The sequence below is a fragment of the Neoarius graeffei genome, chromosome 14 (assembly GCF_027579695.1).
Source record: "Neoarius graeffei isolate fNeoGra1 chromosome 14, fNeoGra1.pri, whole genome shotgun sequence".
Classification (NCBI taxonomy): Eukaryota; Metazoa; Chordata; class Actinopteri; order Siluriformes; family Ariidae; genus Neoarius; species Neoarius graeffei.
The window spans coordinates 39,792,643-39,814,971 of NC_083582.1; the positions used below are offsets into that span (position 1 = coordinate 39,792,643).

Here is a 22,329-nt window from a genome sequence, read left to right on the forward strand (position 1 = left end):
TGCGTGATTGTGATGGTCCAAGGTGCCCACCGCATCCCAGTATGGTTTCCAGCTCTAGCTCTCCTTTGTGTCATTTTGGCCCTACACCCCCTACTCAGGTGCAGGAAAACTAACACCCACCGATCTGTTGAGTCGCAGTTCGGATGGGGTTTCTAAGGGCTCAGGGATGGTAAAGGGCAAAGAGGGGGGCTTACCACACTTACTGTCATCATGCCCAAATATACAGGTTAATATGGGGGGGGTGAATGTGTTATGTCTATTGGACACAGGTTCAATGGTATCAACCATTACAGAAACCTTCTTTAAACATCATTTTGAACCCTGCGGACAAGATCGCCTCAGACGGTGTCAGTGGTTGCAGCTACAAGCTGCAAATGGGCTGGCAATTCCATACCTGGGTTACTTGGAGCTTGACATTACGTTATGTAACAAGGTTATCTCAGGGTGTGGGGTGCTGGTAGTTAGTGACCCTTCGGGTGGGCCCATGTCTGAGGTCCCTGGTGTTCTGGGGATGAATGTTATCAGTAAATGTTATTATGAACTGTTTGGTGGGAAGGTTGCTTTTTCTGTCGAATCTCTTTCATTGGCCCAGGTTTCAAGTCCCGTCTTTGAGGCCTTACAGCAATGCCATCAAGTGAACATAACTGCTTCCTTGACAACCGACCGGACTGTTCAGGTGCAGGGTAGAAGAGCATATCACATTCATGGGGGGACATTCAAATTTGTTGCTGCTACCTGTTGTAGCCTTGGCTCCGGCCAGTCTGCACTCTTTGAGCCGTTGTCCACTGGGTTGCCAGGGGGGTTGTTGGCTTTCCCAGCATTAGTTTCTGTGTCCCAGGGCACTGCTTATGTTCCTGTGGTCAATTTTGGCGTCAGTGATGTTTTGTTATATCCCCGGTCTGTTTTGGGCAGTTTAGCAGATGCCCATGTTACCTCCAGGCATTGTTGAAGTTAGGGCAACATGTACTTCGGTTCAGGCACAGGAGTCTGTGGACCCTATACTGTCCAAAATTGGGCTCTTGATTTATCAGCTTTGAGTGACCAAGAGCAAGTCCGCTCCCTTCTATTGAAACATCGTTCTGTGTTTGCTGCCCATGAAGGAGATCTAGGCTGTACCAGTCTCATCTGTCATGAGATTCCGTTGCCTGATCAGGTTCCAGTCCGGCAGCGGTACCGTCGACTACCTCCCTCTGAGTATGATGTGGTTAAGTCGCACATCCAGCAATTGCTGGAGGCTCAGATCATCCAAGAGAGCTGCAGCCCGTACGCGTCCCCGATCGTCCTGGTCCGAAAAAAAGATGGTAGCCCATGATTGGGTGTGGACTACCGCCAGTTGAACAGTAAAACTCGCAAGGACGCGTTTCCACTCCTGCATATCGAGGAAACTTTGGATGCGCTCTCTGGTGCCTGCTGGTTTTCAACATTAGATCTTGCCAGCGGGTATAATCAGGTGCCCGTTGCAGAGCCAGATAAGGTGAAAACAACTTTCTGTACCCCATTCAGCTTGTTCGAATGGAACAGGATGCCTTTCGGGCTCTGCAATGCCCCTAGCACTTTTCAAAGGCTAATGCAGTGGCTGTTTGGGGACCAGCAGTGCCAATTGTTATTGCTTTATTTAGATGATGATGTGGTGTTTTCTTCCTCTGTTGACCAACATCTGCAGCAGCTCGCAGTGGTGCTCGACCGGTTGCAGCAGGAGGGATTAAAAGCCAAATTAGAGAAGTGTGTATTTTTTCAGAGGGAGGTAGGTTATCTTGGGCATGTAATCTCGGACAAGGGTGTCTCTACTGACCCCAAGAAGGTTGAGGTGGTGGCCAACTGGCGACATCCCACCCAGGTTTCTGAGCTCCGGTCGTTTTTGGGCTTCGCGAGCTATTATTGCCGCTTTGTCAAGGGGTTTGCAAAGTTGGCAGCCCCTTTGCATAAGGTGGTGGCTGAACTGGTAGGTACCAAGTTGCGAAAGGCCTCAGGCCGGAGCTTGCCATCAGTGTGGACAGCGGAATGCGAGGCTGGTTTTGAAGGTCTGAAAAGCAAATTGGTGCAGGCAACTGTGCTTGCATATGCTGACTTTTCATTGCCATTTATTTTAGAGATCGACGCCAGTTATACCGGCCTCGGAGCAGTTCTTTCCCAAGAACAGGGTGGCCAGGTTCGGCTCATTGCCTACGCTAGCCGTGGATTGAGGCCCACTGAGCGCAACATGTCAAACTATAGCTTTATGAAGCTGGAGTTTGTTGCGCTCAAGTGGGCTATGACGGAGAAGTTCTGTGAATATCTTCTTGGTCAGAAGTGTATTGTATTCACGGACAACAATCCACTCTGTCACGTGTCCACGGCTAAGCTTGGCGCTACCGAGCAAAGGTGGGCTGCCCAGTTGGCTGCCTTTGATTACGAGTTGAGGTATAGGTCAGGATGGACAAATAGGAACGCTGATGCGTTGTCACGACAGTATGTGGATTCGGGTGCCGGCCTAGAGGGAGCGCGTGGGACACTCCTTCTTACACCTTTGCAAAAGGTGGAGGTTGGTTTGAGTACTGTGGTAGCAGTACAATCCTCCATCTCGCTCTTCCCCAATCACTCCACTTCTGACTTGCAGGTTTTGCAGAGGGCCGATATTGTTATTCAGCTCATATTGACCTTCTGGGAACGGAAGAAGCGTCCAAGTGCGGCTGAACGGCGTTCACTGACATCTAAGGCTTTGGTGTTGCTACGCCAATGGGATCATTTTGTGCTCAAGGATGGTGTGCTGCACTGCCGGATCTTCCGCCCTGATGGCGGGGAGGAGGTCCTCCAATTAGTTCTACCTTCCCCTTTGCATTTGGTGGTAATGACCCAGCTCCACCAGAATCATGGCCATCAAGGGATTGAGAGGACTAGCCGGTTGGTGCAGCAGCGGTGCTACTGGCCGGGGATGTTTGCTGACATCAAGCGGTGGTGTCAAGAGTGTGAGCATTGCCAGGTTAGTAAAGATATGCAGCCGGTGGCTCATAGTTTTATGGGGCATTTGTTGGCCTCCCGACCCAATGAAATCTTGGCCCTAGATTTCACGATTTTGGAGCCTACCCGTAGTGGCATTGAAAACGTTTTGGTAATGACTGGCATCTTCAGTAAATATACATTAGCTATCCCTACCCGGGATCAACGTGCTGCCACCATGGCCCAAGTCCTGGTCAATGAATGGTTCTACAAACTGGGGGTTCCCAGTCGTGTCCATTCAGACCAGGGCCAAAACTTTGAAAGCGCATTAATTCACCAGCTCTGTCAGATGTATGAGATTGCAAAGTCCCGAACAACTCCTTACCATCTGTTGGTTAAATCAAGATATATGTAGACATATATATATATATATATATATATATAAGTTTAGTTAAGAATTCAGCGAATTATTCTGTGTCAAAATTATATTAGTTGACTTTATGTCTCGGCTGGACATTGTTTGGGAACATTTTGTTTATTCTTTGTTATGAGAGTGTATTTTGAACAGAGAAGTGTCTGAAGGACCCACCAAGGTCTGTTTTAGTGCTAAATCGACTCACACACACTCTGAAATGGCAGAATTAAAGTTCATGTTTCATTTGAAACTTAGGTCATAGCTTCATAAAAGCTATGAAATATACTGAAATATATTGAAATATACTATGGTAGTGATTTGGATCCCGTAATTAATGAATGCATTCCGTGATTAATGTTAGTTTTATAGTTCTAGATTAGTTTCATAATGACATTATAATTATAATTAAGATCTTATGATTCTAAGGGTTTTTAGTTTAAAAGCATTAACCTAATTTAGTTAATTAACCTGTTAGTTGTTTAATTGTTCTCTCTCTTTCAGACATATTCTCATTGTTCTTGTGGTTAAGTTGTTCTTATTTTTTATGTTTATTTTCTTATAACATTCCTTGTTTTAGCATTATTAAAGACATGTTATTTGTTATTTTACTTATGTTGATGAAATCAAGATGTAATTTACTGACTTAACACACATTTATGTGTTAAGAAATTATGTTAATTATTAAGATCCTTTCTGTGCAAACTAGTGTCTTTGACCTTCTTTGTAGACGAGACATTATCTGTGTTTAGACATTCCATGCTATAACCATAATATTGATCATAAGCCAAGACTCTGATATCTATCTGTACCTTACTGTCAGCAAAAATGTTATTATATTATGATTGATTCAAGATCATTACACACTTCCACATAGACGCACACCCATCTCTCACACACACACACACACACACACACACACACACACACACACACACACACACACGAAGACAAAACATAAACACAGAGACACTATAAGACGTTTTCAAAAATGTTTTCATTTTGACGAAGTGACTGTGCAAATAAACTGACATGTGAACTCTCTGGTGTTCCCTTGTCTGTTTCTCTCGACCTGATCATTCTCATCCTCAGATCTGAGGGGGCTCATGAAGGAATCGGGGTCTCTTTCTGGGTGAAACCCAACACCATCCGGCTGGCAATGGCCAGTGCGAGAGGTTTAACCAAACGCTGCATAATTTGTTGCGGACTTTGCCTGCATCGCAGAAACGCGACTGGAAGATGGGCCTCCCCCAAATGGTGCTTTTTTATAACACGACCCTGTACCAGTCCACCGATGAATCACCGTATTTCCTTATGTTTGGTCAAGATCCCAAACTGCCGGTGGACTTTTTGTTGGGTAGGGTAGCCGATCCTGTGGCGGGGACCGTAACAGACTGGATAGCGGAACACCAAAGGCGACTTAACCTTGCCTTTAGTGGGGCAAGGGACTGCTTGGCTAATGCAGCAGAATATCGCCAGCAGTTTTATGGTCAGCGGGTGCGGGAGTTGCCGTTGGAGGAGGGCCACCTTGTTTATGTCCGTGATCATAGTTTTAGGGGTCGTAACAAAATTCAAGATCGATGGCATCCAGTGTTGCATAAGGTAATTAAGGTTCCACAGCCAGGTGGTGTCATTTACGATATTGCACCCATTGATGCCTTGGGCAAAACCAAGCATGTGCATCGTACCATGCTGAAACCTTATCTTGGCTTAAACCCTGTGCACAGTCCTCCCCCTCTTGCACCAGGTTTGCCAGCTTTGCAGGAGGACGACTCCAATGAGGACATTGGCTTGTTGGTGGCTACTGGGTTTAATAACCCCCAATGTTCGCTTCCAGAATCAGCAGTTGCTTCTGTTGTGTCGCCTCTGGTTACTGTTCATTCTAGTATACAGTCTCCAGCTGGCAATACTTACCATTCTCGACTGTCGTTCCCAGAGTCAGTGACTGCTTCTTTGGTGCTACCGTATCCCAGTACGTTGTCTCCATCTCGTGGTCCCCAGAGTAGTCTCCCCTTGGATCAAGGGATGAATGAACAGTTGGCATTTCTTTGGCTAGTCCCTTCCAAGGTGAGGCCTTGGAGGCTGCTGTGCTATTACCTGCCCAGACCAATGATATTGGTGGAGTACGACGATCGGCACGAGTAACTGCAGGTCAACATTCCAACCCATACCATCTTCCGTGATCGGTGGGAAATGCCAGTTGAGGATGGTGTGTGTATATAGCTTTATAGCAAGTAAGGATTCCTCGTCGGGACAACGATGCAAATCCCGGGGGTAGATTGTAGCAAGGTGGGTATTGGCTTTTTTGCCATACCCACGGTACTTGCGTCATGACGTCCTTCATTTTATCCAGCTGATTGTTCAGCTGATTGCTCAGCTGATTAACTGCTGGTGAGGTATAGTTGAGAGGCAGGCATTCACGAACTGAGTGGGATAGCTGATAGTTGGCAGGTCTTTCTACCTCCACTTCATGCGATTTTTGTCTGTTCCTCGTGCTCTTACCTGTCGTGGAATTTTAATTGGTGCGTTCATGTTCCCCGCGATTGTGAGGGCATCTGTCCTTCTGCTGCTGCTCTTACTCTGTTGGTATGTGTTCACCACAGCTGTGCTTGCTGGCCTTTTCTTTTGTGTTAAGGTAGGTCATTCTCATCATGCTAACAAGTCTGTTAGGTGCTTATGTTGTGTTGAGTTGGTTTTAAAAAGGCGTTTGTATTTTTTTTTTTTTTTTTTAAGCGTGGGTTTAGGAATTTCTTCCTGCATGCCAGTCTGTAGTTTGTTTTCTACTATATTCCAATGTGAGTAGACAGCTTTAACTTTTGATTAGTTAGTTAAAATAGTTTAATGGTGCATATGTTTTTAATGTATGCTTTGCATTTGTAGGCATGTTAGCATAGCTGTGGACCTCAAGTCATCTCTTCAGGTGTTGCTGTTTTGTCCCTGTTAAATATACACTGATCCACTGTTGTGTTTGTTTTTTGTGGCTCATCACTGCTCTAATCACAACTTGAGTGTGTGGCTGTTTGTTTGCCAGCTGGGATTGGTTGAGTGTGTGTATGTGAGACTGGTAGAAGTGTGTTTGTCTTCAACTTAAGTTAAAAGGTCGCGGTGAGAGCACGACTCCCCCCCCATCGTGATATTTGGATTGACTTATCCTGATTTTGTTTCTTTTGTTTGGTCCTGTGTTTAATGGCACCTTCATTTGCATGATCTGCATGTCATTGCTTTTGATTTAGAGCTACACAAGTTGCAAGTTTCCATCTGGGTAATATTTGCCTATTGCAACTTTTTCTGGACCTGTGTATTTGATTTGCTTTGTGGTTATATAATTTTGTTGTTTTGTTTGTTTTTTCTTTGTTTTAATATGTGAGTTGTGTGGCAGGCCCTTTAGTCATTTAATATTTTGTTTAATTAATAGGTGCAGGTGATCCCCGAGGGAGTTTGTCGCCCCTGGTGGTGGGTTATAGATCATGTAGTGTGTAGGGTAGTGTTACTGAGTGTTCCTTGATAGTGAATGCATTAGCTTACCTTCACCTAGCGTGTTTGTCTTGGCACGTGTGTGAGTGTGCAGACTTAACCGAGTGTGTATACTAGGCCTGTACAGGGGCTGATTATTTCCTCCCTCTGGGTGCGCCTGTTTTGGATTGGAGGACACCTTCTAGCATCTACAAATATGTACAGATTTACTACCTGAGTGTGGGCTGGTGTGTGAGTGAGTGTGAATGCGTGTGAGTGTGAAGGGAAACCCAATTGTTGATTTTAGTGTTTTATGTGGTATTATTTATAATAAATATATTGTTGTGACGACGAAATCCACGTCTGCTGTTTTCGTGCAATCTAGAACTTGTGTGGGTTCAGTTGGGGGCTCTGTGTGGATGGTCCCAGGGGTGGTAGTTATTCCCTGGGATGGCGTAGTCGGGCTCATTTCAGGGGATGTTTTAACTTCCCCTAGCACTCTGCCACACTAGGGTTTTCTATGTGATACAAGTGTACCCAAAACATTGTTAAATTGTAACTAGATGTAAAAAAAAAAAAAAAAACTGTATCAATACCAATACAATATTAGTGCCGGCACTATGGTTCTAAATAACAAATAAAAGAAATGAATGAAACAAACAAAATATTAAATAAAACCCAATTGAGATCTCAAACAACAAAAAAACTAAATAAAAATAAGCCTAAAGAAAACTGAGTGCACCCAAAAAAAATGAAATTGAAATAAGAAGAATGGAGTAGGGATGTTAAATGTGTGGCTCAGTCAAATTTCCGATCCAAGTCTGCGTATTGTATTCAAATTTGATCCTACCACAGTCACAGGGCAAGGGATGGTGGCAAGTAGCTAAGGGAGATCAGCCAGGAGATGTGAAGAGGCATGCAAGGGGGAATGGTGACACAAGAGAGATGGGGACCACAGGTGGGGGACTCCAAGGTATCCACAGACGAAGACGACGGTGACACAGGGTTTCCAGGTGTACAAAAAAAGTCAGGATATCTGCTCTTAATCAAGATCTCCAATGATCTCGGGGTCTTGATTGTAGATAAGGATAGATTAGATGCCAGTTTCTCTCAGTATCGAAGGTAATCGTGTCTATCCAGTTTCTCGATTTCAAGTCTGGTTTTAAAGTGGCAGTTGCTTATTATTATTATTTGAGTAAACACTCTGGCGCACGCTCTAGGGGCTATCAGCAAACCCTCAGTGCATCAGAATGGGTTAGGGGGTGTCTAAAAATCATATGGGTTACATTCTCCCCCTCTAAACTGCATGAGTCTCTGCATGTGTGTTAAATCTACCTAGTGTGCCCTCTAGAGGATTCAGACATTCCTGGCTAGACTTTCAAAGAAAGAGTCAAGAGCTAGCACCAAGGGTCTCCCCAGTTCTCCATAACAGTCTTTCAGGTGGACGTCTTTCTCAGGTGGATCTTTGGACTTCGGTGGATTCTCTCTCAGGTAAGTCAACAGGTTCAACTTGCGGTATCTCATCAATGGGTGGCACAGTCTCTGTCTCTTCTTCCTCAGGTAAGTGTCTTTGAAGAGGTCTTTTCTGTGGTATTGCATTGGTGTGGTGCTTCCTCTATAACAGGGTTTCTTGCAGGTGAGTATGCACCAAGAGGTTCACTTGCAGGTATTGTATCTTTGGCTGGAGTTCTCTCAATTTCAACTGTCTGTCTTTCAGGTGAGTATGTCTGGACAGGAACAGTGTGGGATATTGTATCGATGAGTGGAGCTTTGGACTGGAGGACCTCGGCTGGATTTGTATTTAGCAAAAGTGGAGTGGAAGGTTCTGAAGCCTGATGTGCAGAAGTGGACTGTGTTGCTTCTCTGATATTTGTTTTGATGAAGAACCTTGTGGAGATCTGTGGAATCTGATGTGGATAGCAATCCTCTTCACTGCTAGACATTCTCTCCTCAGCGCCGCCAACATTCGTGGGCTGCTGAACAGTATTTTGGGATCTCAACCTTCTTGCAAGGAATTTCTTTTCAGGCTCTGTTTCCAGTTCTCCAACAGGTAAGAAACCACAGGGCAGGAGGAGGTCTCTGTGAAGGGTTCGGTGTGGAGCATCACCTCTTTCTTGTGTGACAACGTAGACAGGACTTCCACCCATTCTCTTTACTACAACATGGACTTCCTTCTCCCATCTATCAGCAAGCTTATGTTTTCCTCTCAGGTTCATGTTTTTCACCAGGACTCTGTCTCCAGGAACTAGTTCTGCTGCTCTAACTTTGGTGTCAAATCTGGCCTTGTTCTTTTCTCCCATCTTCCGTGAGCTTTCAGAAACGAGGGCATAACTGTCTTGCAGGCATAGATGAAGGCCCTTCACATAATCTGAGTGTGACTTGAAGCTATCTTGTTTTGGTTGAAGGCCAAGGACAAGATCAATGGGGAGTCTTGGCTGCCTGCCGAACATCAGCTCGTACGGTGAGTAACCAGTGGTGTCATTCCTGGTGCAATTGTATGCATGGACTAAAGACTCGGTAAAGTCCCTCCAGTGGTATTTGTCCTTTTCCTCTAGCGTTCCAAGCATGCTGAGGAAGGTCCTGTTGAACCTTTCGATGGGGTTGCCACGTGGATGGTATGGTGTGGTTCTCACTTTTTTTTAAAAATGGGTTTTATTCAAAGAACATTTGGCAGCCCAAGAGCTGAATTACATGTTCTGTACATTGGATAAAAGGTACATTGACAAATCAAACATACTTAGAGTTAAAATCACAAACATATATATATATATATATATATATATATATATATATATATATATATATATATATATATATACAAAATAAAACATCATGGTTAACCATTCCAATTATAATGTGCTATTCAGAAGTTGAACAAGGTAAGGAAGTGGACTTTTAGAGTATTGTACAGTGCGAACTGGCAACTGATCAAGTTTTTTTATTCTGTCTAGTTTCCCTACCACTTGTCTTTCCCCACAGTTGTGGAAACCAATGTTTGTACTGTTCAGACTTGTACAGTTTCTGGGCAAACTTCAGACACAGCGTAACACGTCGGTCCTCAAGTTTTTGGAGTCGTAGAGCTTCACAAGCTGGAGAGTAACTGTGAAAGTTATTGCCAAGGATGATCTTAGTTGCACGCACTTGGGTGTTCTCTATCTTCATCCGTTGGCTGTTCGTTAAGCCTGGATGACACAGGGGTGTTGCATACTCCAGGACCGGTCGTACAAAACATGTGTAGACTGTAAGCAGGTCCTGTATGGGTAACTGAAACTGCTTTAGCCTACATAGGAGGTACAGCCTCTGTTTCCCTTTATTAGTCATTTCTGTGACATGCGTGCCCCACTTCAGGTCTGACTGAAAGGTCAAAAGCCTTACTGAAGTCCATCAGTACCCATGTGCTGCTTGTTCCACGCTTGTCTGCTGACTTAAAAAGATGATTCGCCAAACTAACAAGACAATGCGTTGTCGAACGACCTTTCAAACACCCGAATTGACTGGGAGATATGCTGCTGTCTATGTCCTGCAGTATCCAAGAAGCAATAAAGCCCTCACATACCTTGGCGATAAGGGAAGTCAATGACACTGGACGTAACTGATCAATGCTTGGTGGGTGGGACTTAGGAAGTGGAACTACAACGGCCTCCTTCCATTCCTGTGGCACTTTGCCTTCGTGTAGAGAGGCGTTGAAAATATTAACAATGGGTGTACTGAATTCATAAGCAAACTTTCAGTAACACACCATTGATTTCATCCGGTCCAGGAGATTTCTTCACCTTCATTTGTAACAGTTTATTGTACACCTCCCATGGATGGACTGTGGGGGGAACGTGTGATGGAAGAAATGCTGGTAACTTAGTGACATCGAGAGGTGGCAGGGATGTCGTGATGTCGGTAAACTTTTTGTTGATGATATTTGCAATGTCACTGGGGTCATTGGGTACACCTTGCACTCGTACTGTCATCTCCTTCCTCTGTGTACCAGTGAGAACTTTAAGCTCCTTATACCAAGCACTGGGATTCTGCTTCAACAGCTTCTGAACTCTGTTGCGGTAGAATTCGCTTTTGGCCCTTTTGATTGCCCTTTGAACTTTGTTGCGAAGTGTTCGCCATGTTGCCCAGTTTTGTTCTTCAAATGCACACTGACGGAGCTTAATCGCGTTCTTGATCACTGGTAATATCCATGGTTTATCTTGGATGTGGGTCTTGATTACTTTACAGGGGAAGTGTGTATCTATTGCGTAGGTTAAGATTCTGTAAAAAGTAGAGGTTTTGTTTTGTGTTCCTTGTGCCTCCAACACTTCTTCCCACTGGTACTGAGTAATCCATTGGCCGAACGATTGAATGTTTGACTCATTGGTCGTATCTGACGCTTTGTGATCTTGTTCGTGACCAGCTGATACTTGGACTTTAGTAGAATGATGTGGTCGCCACGCCCCAGAGGTGCGATCACAGTGGGGGGGTGATAGAATTCGTTAAGGTTTGTCATTATGAGGTCTAGAGTTGCCTCACATCTGGTTGGGATATTAACTATTTGATACAGACCATTGCCAGAACACACCGCAGATATGTCAACATGATTAAAATCACCCATTATGAAATATCCTGCATTATCATATTGGCTTCTTAGCTTATCTACAGTTTCTATCAAATGTTGTTTTAAAGTGTCTTCACAGGCACATTGTGGTGGTCCATACACTACACAGATAATAATGGAGGAGATCTTCCTCGGTAGGCACCTAGGCCGTAACATGATCCACATACATTCTATATCACCTGGTACAGTGATTGTCGTTATCTGATGTGCAGCTATACAATCCCTTACATATAATGCTACGCCTCCACCACGTCTATCTTCTCGGGATTTGGAAAACAGTGTAGCCATCTACGGCCCAAAAGTCAGGAGGAACATCATTACTAAACCAAGTTTGTCACACCAGCAACCTCAACATTCTCGCTTAACAACAACAAATGAAACTCATCTAATTTGTTCACTAAAGAACGAGCATTGCAAAGACATGCAGATGGTGCAGTAATTTGACATAAGGTACTAGGCTTAACTTTTTAGAATTAAGTGTTCGTAAGTGCAACTGGTACTACCTCTCTCGGCCTGTGAATAATGTTCGCCGGTGTATGAGGAAGTTTGTTGACAATGGGCAGAACGCGAGGAAGATATGTCGGCCGGTATGTGTTTCGGTATGCTCCAGGTATGTGCATTTGGGCACATAAACCAGTCACTGGTCCTGTTGTAAACACACCATTTCCCTCTGGCACCGACAGGAACTCGCTGGCAACTTTACATACGGGTTATTTGAGCTGGTTGTTGAGTGCCCCATATTTACATATCAATGGTCTGTTTTCTCAGTAACTGTAGAAATCTTCCGTATAAAGTGTTGGCCAGCTTTTTTCCCTCTTGGTCTACGTGAGGGGTATTCAATTAAGTCACTGAGGTCCAGTTATTAAATTTTGTCCAAGTAGAAGGTCCGAACCGAAGTCCAGCTTGTGTCTTATAGCCTTCCCCTATGTCCACATTTTCATATGGTTTCAACAATATTTATTGTTCATTTCCAATGCAGGAAATGAACTGAGTGCACAACTATCTCTCTTACCATAAATAAAAGTAGTCCCAGGAAAATAAATTCAAGGCCTTTATTTCAGATTAAAGAAAACAGAAACCTCAGAATAAAATAAATAAAAAAGTGCAAACAGAGTGGAATAACTCCTGTTTCTCTTAAATTAAAGCGATCCCAACCTGAAGAATTGAAGGCCTACACTTCAAGTAAAAAAGTCAACTCAGAAAACATTAACTAAAGTGCAAACAGAGCACTGACTTAACATTTTCTCTTCTTTGTTCTTAAAATAAGGAGGTCCCAGCCTAAAAAAATGAGGGCCTACTTTTCAAGAAAAAAAAGTCCACATTTTCAGAAAACAAGTGGCTTTTTGGGGGGGAAATGCAAACAGAACATTTTTCTTTGAATTTTTCTCTTTTAATTCTTCTTTTACTTTTCTTAATGAGAAAAATGGGCATGTGGTTGACCTGCCAGTAATTTAAATCTTGGTTGGAATGGAGTTAGTGCCATTCTCATGCAGATATGTAGGTGTTCATTGTTGAGCCTAGAATGGTACTTGGTTTTGACAATGTTCATAGTGGAAAAAGCTGACTCGCAGCTGTAAGTCGATCCAAACATAGTCAAGGTGTGCAGTGCTCCTTTGGTTAGACCAGGGAACACACTCTCAGAAACAGTCTGTAACCAGAAAGTAGCAGGGTCAGTTGTCTCAAAATGCTCTCTTTATGCAGCATTTCCTTGCAGATCAATGAGCAGATCAATGTCTCAGCAACGGCGTTTAAGCACTCCTTCACAACTGTCCCATCACTAAATGTTTTTTTTTTTATGTTGCCCCAAAATCCACGCTACTTTTAAGGAACATTCGTTTGCACGTTGCTGGGCTGTAAATGTATGTGTGATGAGTTGGGTAGACCTGTCATACTGTGCTTGCAGTTCAGGTGGGGTTTACATTAGACCGTATCAGCGGATCATCAGATTAACGTTTTTAAAACGATTAGTGTGCACACAGCAACACCAATACACGATTTGCGTGCACACAGCAACACCAATACACGGATACGCTCGGCTCCGCAGGCATCCTGCGCTCCAAATCACTCCGCCCTGAACAGCGAGTGCCCTCTGGAGGGTGCGCACTCCGGCCCTGCGCAGCTCACAGAGCGCGCAAGTGAAGCGCACGAGCAATGATTCGGGACTGAGCCGCTGTGTGTGTGATCCTAGTGCATATCGGGCATGCACGTCACTTACCACTTGCAAGTGGAAGGATGGCAAGCCTAAAGACAATCATAACTACACAATGGGCAGTATTTGCATCAGTATTTGCAGTATTTTCATACTTTTATACTCTTTAATGAAAGGTGATACAAGGCGGAAGTCCGCGCCGTTTTTCAGCAGTCGCGTCACATGACCAACGCCAGCGAATCAGGAAGGTGGATGTCACAGTGACGTTGTCCAATGACGACGCCAGCTAGAGCTCAGCACAGCGTATCCGCGTATCTCAATGTTTACACAGCACCGGACCAGACACGATCTGGATTGAACACGTGGACCCTGGCGGATTCCCGTTTCCCGGCGTTTCCAGGCGTTTTAATGTAAACAGACAGTGCATCCGCGAAGAAAACAAGACAGATACGGTCTAATGTAAACTTGGCCTCAGTTATTTTGTGTGCCCTCAGCTCGGACTTCAGGGGATAACTTTGCTCAAAAGAGCTGTGCTTTGTTTCGTAGTGCCGCTTCACGTTGCTGCTTTTAATTAATGCCACGTTTTCGGAGCATATGAGGCACACTGGTTTTGAACTGCTTGCCGGAAGAATGAACATGTATTTCTCCGTCCATTCATCTTTAAAACAATGATTTTTCTTGTCTACTTTCCGTCGCCTTTTGGAGCAAGCCATGTTGTCTCGGTCGGTTGTCTCTGAACTTAACTCTCTTCCTCTCTGCTTGTTGCTCTACTGGGACATGCTGGGTAAACTAATGATTTTATTGTTTCAACTGAGTGAAGCTGTTGTCGTATTAACTGGAGTAGCAGTGCCCGCTGTCAATAGCCACGACCGTCCAAAATAATGCTCCATGAAAATTACTTAATCTCGTGAATTTACCATTGGTCACGGGTCCAGACAGAACCATCACTGGGTCCGGATCCAGACCGAGGGCCGCCATTTGGTGATGCTTGGTCTACGTCGTTGTTTCAAAATCCCAAGGCCACGTAGGTGATTCTTGATTTCTGGACCAGCTCGTGCAGATACCGTCTTCAACTCCCGCAGGTAATCCAATGAGTACTTGAAGACAGTTCGTGAGCAGGAAGCCATATTGTAACCAAAATGATGTCCGAGTGCTATTGTGCTGTTTTGTCATTGCTATGGGGCAAGGGAGACTTCTAGTGGTCATATTTTTCCATAGCAACGAAGTTTTCTATTCCTTTTTTGTACCTTTGGTGTTGCCGTACTCAGAGGTATTTAGTTAATTAACTCAGAAGCTAAATAGAGTTGGGCCTGGTTAGTACTTGAGTGGGAGACTGCCTAGGAATACCAGGTTACCACGCTTACGGCCAAACCACTCTGACAACACCTGTTCCTGTCTGAACTCAGAAGCTGAACGGCCAATGGTTTGTGATCTGTGTTTATGGCCAGAAAGCATTTGCCTGTAAGTAATTTATGCTAATCTGCCTCTTAATAATAATAATAATAATAATAATAATAATAATAACAATAATAAGGAATTATGTGATATGAACCTTTCTACATAAGTGAGAATATCTTTTTATAGTTAATGTATCAAATGGTAACCGTTGTCATTTAAAAGCTGTTTTCCATAGATGTTAGCTTTAAGCTAACTGCTTATTTTTCATTTGTCTTGTATGTAGTTTACTCTTTCTTGTGTTTTGTGATTATAATCCAAACATAGTTTAATCCAGATATATTTGCATGTTTTGTATGTCAGTTTTACAGATAAATCTTCAGTAAACTTTTTATAAGTCCACCAACGGACCCTGGAAGTTTATTGAAGAAGTTGTTCGCTATCTGCGCAGCTCGTTGCCATGCAATCAGGGAAGCATACGCACGAGCGGGGGCAGAGTAGCTATAATTGGTGCGAACTTGAACAAATGAAGCTCACAGTTGTACAAAAACGGTCCACAAGGTCTCTGGAAACATTCATACACACGATCTATTGCACAATTAAACTAAAATCTTTAAAACCATAAAATAAAATGCATCTAACCAACAACGGGTATTTGAGTGCGGCTGCCATTAAAAGCGCCACCTATCCGCCACCTTTCTCTGTGCCAATCAGCAAACACAGCTCTTTGATGGTATGGGATTCAAAGTCTCTTCCTTGGTCACTGAGAAGATGGCTTGGGAATCCATAATGGACAATGAAGTTATCCCATAGAGTCTTGGCAATGGTGTTTGCCCTCTGATCTTTTGTTGGCACCGCAATGGCAAACTTAGTAAAATAGTCTGTGATGACAAGGATGTTTCTAGTGTCTCTACTGTCAGGTTCAATACAAAGGAAGTCCATACACACAAGCTCGAGGGGGTAACTAGTCTGGATGTTTTCCATGGGAACAGCATTCTGAGCATTGGCCTTCCACCTCACACATCTCTCACATGTCTGACACTTCTGATCAACAGACTGGAACATCTTCGGCCAGTAAAACCTAGCACAGGTAAGGTGGAGACGCTCAGTGCCAAGATGGCCGAGTTCATCATGCAGACCGTGTAGTGCTCTGGCGTAGTGCTTACTGGGTAAAACCAGCTGATGGATCTCAGTGCTTCTATTCAGACATCTATGGAACAGCACCCTATCTCGAAGCTCAAGTCTTTTCCACTCTCTGAGTAGCAGTTTGACTTCCAGTGACTCAGAAGATGTCTCTTTAAAAGTGGGCTTTTGATTTTCTTTGGATGAGGCTGATCACACATCTGATGGAGGGGTCTTCTCTTTGGGACTGGTACCAGTCACTGTGAGTCATTCCAAGGATGGTGTCTTGCCCTGAAGACTCAAAGTCATCTGGAACAGCAGACGCATCTACAGCCAAGGACTCGGCAAGAATGGGGAGCTCTGGCAGTAAACATTTGTCAGCTGAGGCAATCATAGAGTGGTGCTGGCATACAGCAGAGAGCATTTCACCAGACACAAACTCATTTTCCTCATTCAAGATCCATTGCTTCATCTCCTCAATTCTCGCTTTCTCTTGCTTGAACTCCTCATCCTTTTCAGACAGACTCTGAGGCCTTCTGGACAACCTGTCAGCATCTTGATTACTGATTCCAGCTCTATACTTGATGGTGAAACGATACGTTGACAAAGCAGTGAACCAATGATGACCTGTTGCGTCAAGCTTGGCTGTGGTCAGCACATAAGTTAAGGGGTTATCGGTTAAAACTTGGAATTCAATGCCATAAAGGTAATCATGGAATTTCTCACAAATGGCCCATTTTAAAGCGAGATACTCTTGTTTGTGGATGGGGTAATTCTGTTCACTCCTGGACGGCCCTCTGCTGGCATATGCTATGACTCGCAGTTTTTCATCTTGTTCTTGGTAGAGGGCAGCGCCAAGTCCATCACAGCTGGCATCTGTGAGTTGGGATTGGCAAAGGACAGGGGCTGAGGTCAATTTGTCAGAGTTCTAAATGCAACCTCACACTCTTCAGTCCAGTCATCTCCAAAGGGCAAGGTGGGATTAATGGGGGGTTTGAACTTTCTCTTATAAATCTTTCCTCTTTTCCTTGGTGGGACATATCCTGCTGTAAGGCTGTTCAGTGGCTTCGTTATTTTAGAATATCCTTCTACAAATCATCTGTAGGGGCGGCACGGTGGTGTAGTGGTTAACGCTGTTGCCTCACAGCAAGAAGGTCCGGGTTCGAGCCCCGTGGCCGGCGAGGGCCTTTCTGTGTGGAGTTTGCATGTTCTCCCCGTGTCTGCGTGGGTTTCCTCCGGGTGCTCCGGTTTCCCCTACAGTCCAAAGACATGCAGGTTAGGTTAACTGGTGACTCTAAATTGACCGTAGGTGTGAATGGTTGTCTGTGTCTGTGTCAGCCCTGTGATGACCTGGCGACTTGTCCAGGGTGTACCCCGCCTTTCGCCCGTAGTCACCTGGGATAGGCTCCAGCTTGCCTGCGACCCTGTAGAAGGATAAAGCGGCTAGAGATAATGAGATGAGATGAGAAATCAGCAAATCCTAAGAAGCATTTGAGCTTTTTTCTGTTGGTGGGATAGGGCCATTCCTTTAATGCAGAGACTTTACTGGGATCTGTGTGGACTCCTTCAGCATCAACGATGTGACCAAGATATTTGATGGAGGTCTTGAAAAAGTGGCACTTGTCTGGGGACAGTTTCAGACCATAGTCTTTGAGCCAATTAAGCACTTTAAGCAATCTGGTCTCATGCTCTTCTAATGTCTCTGAGAAGACAATGAGATCATCCAGAAAGACTAGGACTTTGTTCAGGTGTACATCTCCCACACATTTCTCCATAAGCCTCTGAAAAGTGCTTGGTGCATTTGTTACGCCTTGAGGCATCCAGTTAAACTCCCAGAAGCCTAGAGGGCATACAAAAGCGGTCTTGTTTGTCTTCCTCAGCAACGTCAAGTCAACTTCTCATCTCATCTCATTATCTCTAGCCGCTTTATCCTTCTACAGGGTCGCAGGCAAGCTGGAGCCTATCCCAGCTGACTACGGGCGAAAGGCGGGGTACACCCTGGACAAGTCGCCAGGTCATCACAGGGCTGACATATAGACACAGACAACCATTCGCACTCACACCTACGGTCAATTTAGAGTCACCAGTTAACCTAACCTGCATGTCTTTGGACTGTGGGGGAAACCGGAGCACCCGGAGGAAACCCACGCGGACACGGGGAGAACATGCAAACTCCGCACAGAAAGGCCCTCGCCGGCCCCGGGGCTCAAACCCAGGACCTTCTTGCTGTGAGGCGACAGCGCTAACCACTACACCACCGTGCCGCCGTCAAGTCAACTTTATTGTCAAATATGCTATACATGCTCGACATACAGCACAGATGAAATATCAGTCCTCTCTGACCCACAGTGCAAACAGGCAATGCAATAAATAAACATAGAATAATTGAAGAAAAAAACAGTATAAACGTTCTAGATAGGAACTAGATAACACTCAAACAATATAAACAGTATAAATAAACAGTATAAACACTAGATAAGAACAAGACAGACTAAACACCGACAATATAAACAGTATAAACACTAGATATGAACTAGACATAGACTAAACACTCATTAGTGCTGTCAAGCGATTAAAATATTTAATCGCGATTAATGTCACGACTGTCATAGTTAACTCGCGATTAATCGCAATTTAATCGCACATTTTTGTCACATGAAAAACCATTGTAATTCTCTTATCAGCATAAAAACGTGAATGGGCTTGCTTTGTATTGCAAAGCATAACACATCTTGACACAGCCACTGCAAAGTGAAACCTAAGCCAAACACCGGGGCTGGCAAGAGAACCATGAGTGAAGTGATCTACTGCTTGAGTTAGTCTACAACTCAGAGAGACAGGTTACACAGTGACAGTAGGCTTGACATGCTTGATTATAATATAAAGTACACTATTATATTAACTTTAAGTTGTTCGTTGATAAATATTGCATTGAATCTGATCTTTACTATTTCAGCTCACTTAACACATTTTGTACTTTTACACTTTCTGCCTGTTGATGCGTCGCGCTGTCCAATCAGAGGCGGCCAAATTTGCATATTACAGGAAGGATTTCTGGGATAGCATTGAGTTTACAGTTCAGAGGGATCTGGCTTCTTTAGACGCTGTCTTCTTAAAACTGAATAAATATTTAAAAAGAGCCAAATGAGCCAGTCTTTTGAACGGCTCTTTTCAAAGAACGGATCACAAAGATGCGGATCCCATCAAAGAGCCATAAATCCCATCTCTACTAGCGCGCCCTGCCCGCGCTGGTTCTTTGGGGGAGGAGGGCAGAGGACTCTGGCTGTGCGGGGCATTACAGTCTAGCTGCTATCGGTATTCTAAGCAAAGTCTCTGTTCCAAGTTCCTGGCAGTTTCAAAAGCTTATGAAAAACCTACATCATGTCACAGAGCATTAATCTCGCGATAAAAAAATTATCGCCATTAAAATTGAGTCAAGTTAACACGTTAATAACGCGACATTTTTGACAGCACTATACAGTGCAATGCAATAATGAGTACACCCCCCCTGAAAAACGACATTTTTCACAGTATTAAAATGAACACAAACAATATGTCCCAAACAGTTCCTTGATGATGTTTATTGCACTATGTTCTTACATTATAACTCAAGCAGAAAGGTGAAAAGATGCCTTAAATTACATATTTTTCTGTTTCCGTGAAAGTGGGGTGGAGCAAAAGTGAGTACACCCCACAACAAACTCAATTACATCCAGTACATTTAGTACTTTGTATGGCCTCCATTATTTGCAATGACAGCCCCAAGTCTCCTTGGCATGGAGTGCACAAGTTGACAACATTTGGCTACATCAATCTTTTTCCATTCTTCAAAGATGACATCTTTCAGAGCCTGGATGTTGGATGGAGAGTGATGCTCAACCTGCCTCTTCAGTATTCCCCAAAGATGCTCTATAGGGTTCAGATCAGGTGACATACTTGGCCATGGAATCACTCTCACCCTGTTCCTCTTCAGAAAGTCAGCAGTGGCCTTAGATGTGTGTTTTGGGTCATTGTCATGTTGAAAAATGGCACGACGACCAATGGCCCGAAGTGATGGAAGCATCTTAGCTTTCAGTATAGAGCAGTACATTTGAGAATTCATGATGCCATCAATGAAATGCAGTTCTCCAACACCCGCAGCACTCATGCAACCCCACATAAGAACACTATCCCCTCCATGTTTCACTTTGGGCACCATGCATTTTTCCTTGTACTCCTCACCCTTGCGACGCCAGACTGTTTTGAAGCCATCAGTTCCAAAAAGATTGATTTTGGTCTCATCACTCCAGAGTATAGAGTCCCAGTAGCCTTCATCCTTTTCAGCATGTGCCCTGGCGAACTCTAGACGGGCTTTTTTGTGACTGGGCTTTAGGAGAGGCTTCCTTCGGGGACGACACCCATGCATGCCATTCCGCTGCACTGTACGGCATATTGTGTCACGTGACACATTCACTCCAATTTCAGTCTCTACTTCCTTAGATACCTGTTGTGCACTTGCATGCCAATTTTCCTCAACTTTTCTCATTACAAGCCACTCCTGCCTGGGTGTTAATTTTCTTGGCCAGCCTGTACGTCTCTGTACTTTGGCTGCAGTTCCATCTGTCTTGAATTTTTGGATCACTTTTGCAACCGTGTTCTTACTGATAAGTAAGGCTTTACTGATCTTCTTGTAGCCCTCACCTCTCTTGTGTAAAGCAATAATCCGCTTTCTCAGATCCAGAGACATTTCCTGCCCATGAGGTGCCATTGCTGACAGCAGGAAATGGGAAAGGGTGGTTTGCTTTAGGTAATAGCCTTTTGTAGCCAACTGCCTAATTAACACCTGTGTAATGACTAATTAGACTCACCTGTGGTTAATTGTTTGTTCAGGTCCACATTGGTAGCCTAAAAAGTTGCTTTACTCAGAGCCCTTCAGTGGGGTGTACTCATTTCTGCACCACACAAATTTCACTAAAACTGAAATAAAAATCATTTAAGTTATATTATTAGCCTTTGTTTTGAGTTCAAAAGCTCAACAGAACCTGTGTTTAACTTAGTCTGGGAACATTTTGGAAATATATCTTTGTGTTCCTTGTCATATTGTGTGAAATGTTACTTTTCAAAGAGGATGTACTCATTATTGCATTGCACACACACACACACACACACACACACACACACACACACACACACACACAAATTGGTTCAAATAACCAAACAGTCAAGGGCACTTGAGGTATAGCAGGTAAACATGAAATAAACAGTATAAACAAACTAGCAGCTGCCCGACTTCAGGTCCATGACAGAGAACCATTTTGCGCCACTAAGAGCAGAGGTGTCTTCAATGTTGGGAAGAGCATAGGCACCTTTCACTGTTTGCATGTTCAATTTTCTGTAGTCAACACACAGCCGAATTTCTTTTTGACAACAGCAATGGGTGATGCGAATGGGCTGTCTGATGATTCCAGCGTCTAGCAGCTTTCAGAGGTGGTGTTTGACAGCTTCTCTGTCGGAGGGGTGAATGGGCCTGGGTCTCTCTCTAAAGGGAGTGTCCTCCTGGAGGTGGATGTGGTGCTTGACGGCAGATGTATGGCCATAGGACAGGTCATCAACAGCAAAGATCTCCGGCATGTTCAGCTTTTCCATGATTTGTTTCTTCCACTCTTTTGGAATGGGGGAATCTTCCAGGTTGAAACTCAGTCCATTGTTCTGAGACTGGGGGATGTCAGACACTGTTCCATGTGGTTCGGGTGGCATCACATGCTGTGCTACCATCATCTGAGCTATCACCTGCTTTGGATGCAGCATGACGTTTCGGTTGGTCACATTCCTCAGCACAATGGGGATCTTGCTTGATGATCTGTGTGGAATTTCTTGAAGGGCACTCTCAATGAACATGCCTCCTGGCAATGAAGACATTTCAGGGGACTCAACCACAAAGAGTGAGCGTGGAGAGTTCTTCCTCATCCTGACATCACCCGAGACAGACACTGTTCCTCCCGCTGGGATGGCAACAGAATGTCGTCCATGTAGCTTGACATGACAGGCTGAATTCTCTTCCTGATGACTTTGGGCAACATGCTGGAACAGTAGGACACAGTCGCTATTGAGGTCAGGTCCTTGCAAGAACTCCGGTCCATGCTTTTCCACGCCATCTTTGTACAATCTGTCTAAGACGTTCGTGCTGGGTGGCACGGTGGTGTAGTGGTTAGTGCTGTCACCTCACAGCAAGAAGGTCTGGGTTTGAGCCCCATGGCCGGCGAGGGCCTTTCTGTGCGGAGTTTGCATGTTCTCCCCGTGTCCGCGTGG

General features: G+C 44.3%; 1 protein-coding gene across 1 annotated transcript in view; it reads left to right on the forward strand.

The window, feature by feature from the left end:
• The first annotated feature begins 961 nt into the window (after nucleotides 1-961).
• Nucleotides 962-22,329, forward strand: part of LOC132897587 (uncharacterized) — a 71,787-nt gene continuing 50,419 nt past the window's right edge. Inside the window, 2 exon segments of the mRNA XM_060938836.1 lie at nucleotides 962-3,299; nucleotides 4,473-5,136. Of these exon segments, the coding sequence (XP_060794819.1) occupies nucleotides 962-3,299; nucleotides 4,473-5,136 (3,002 nt within the window).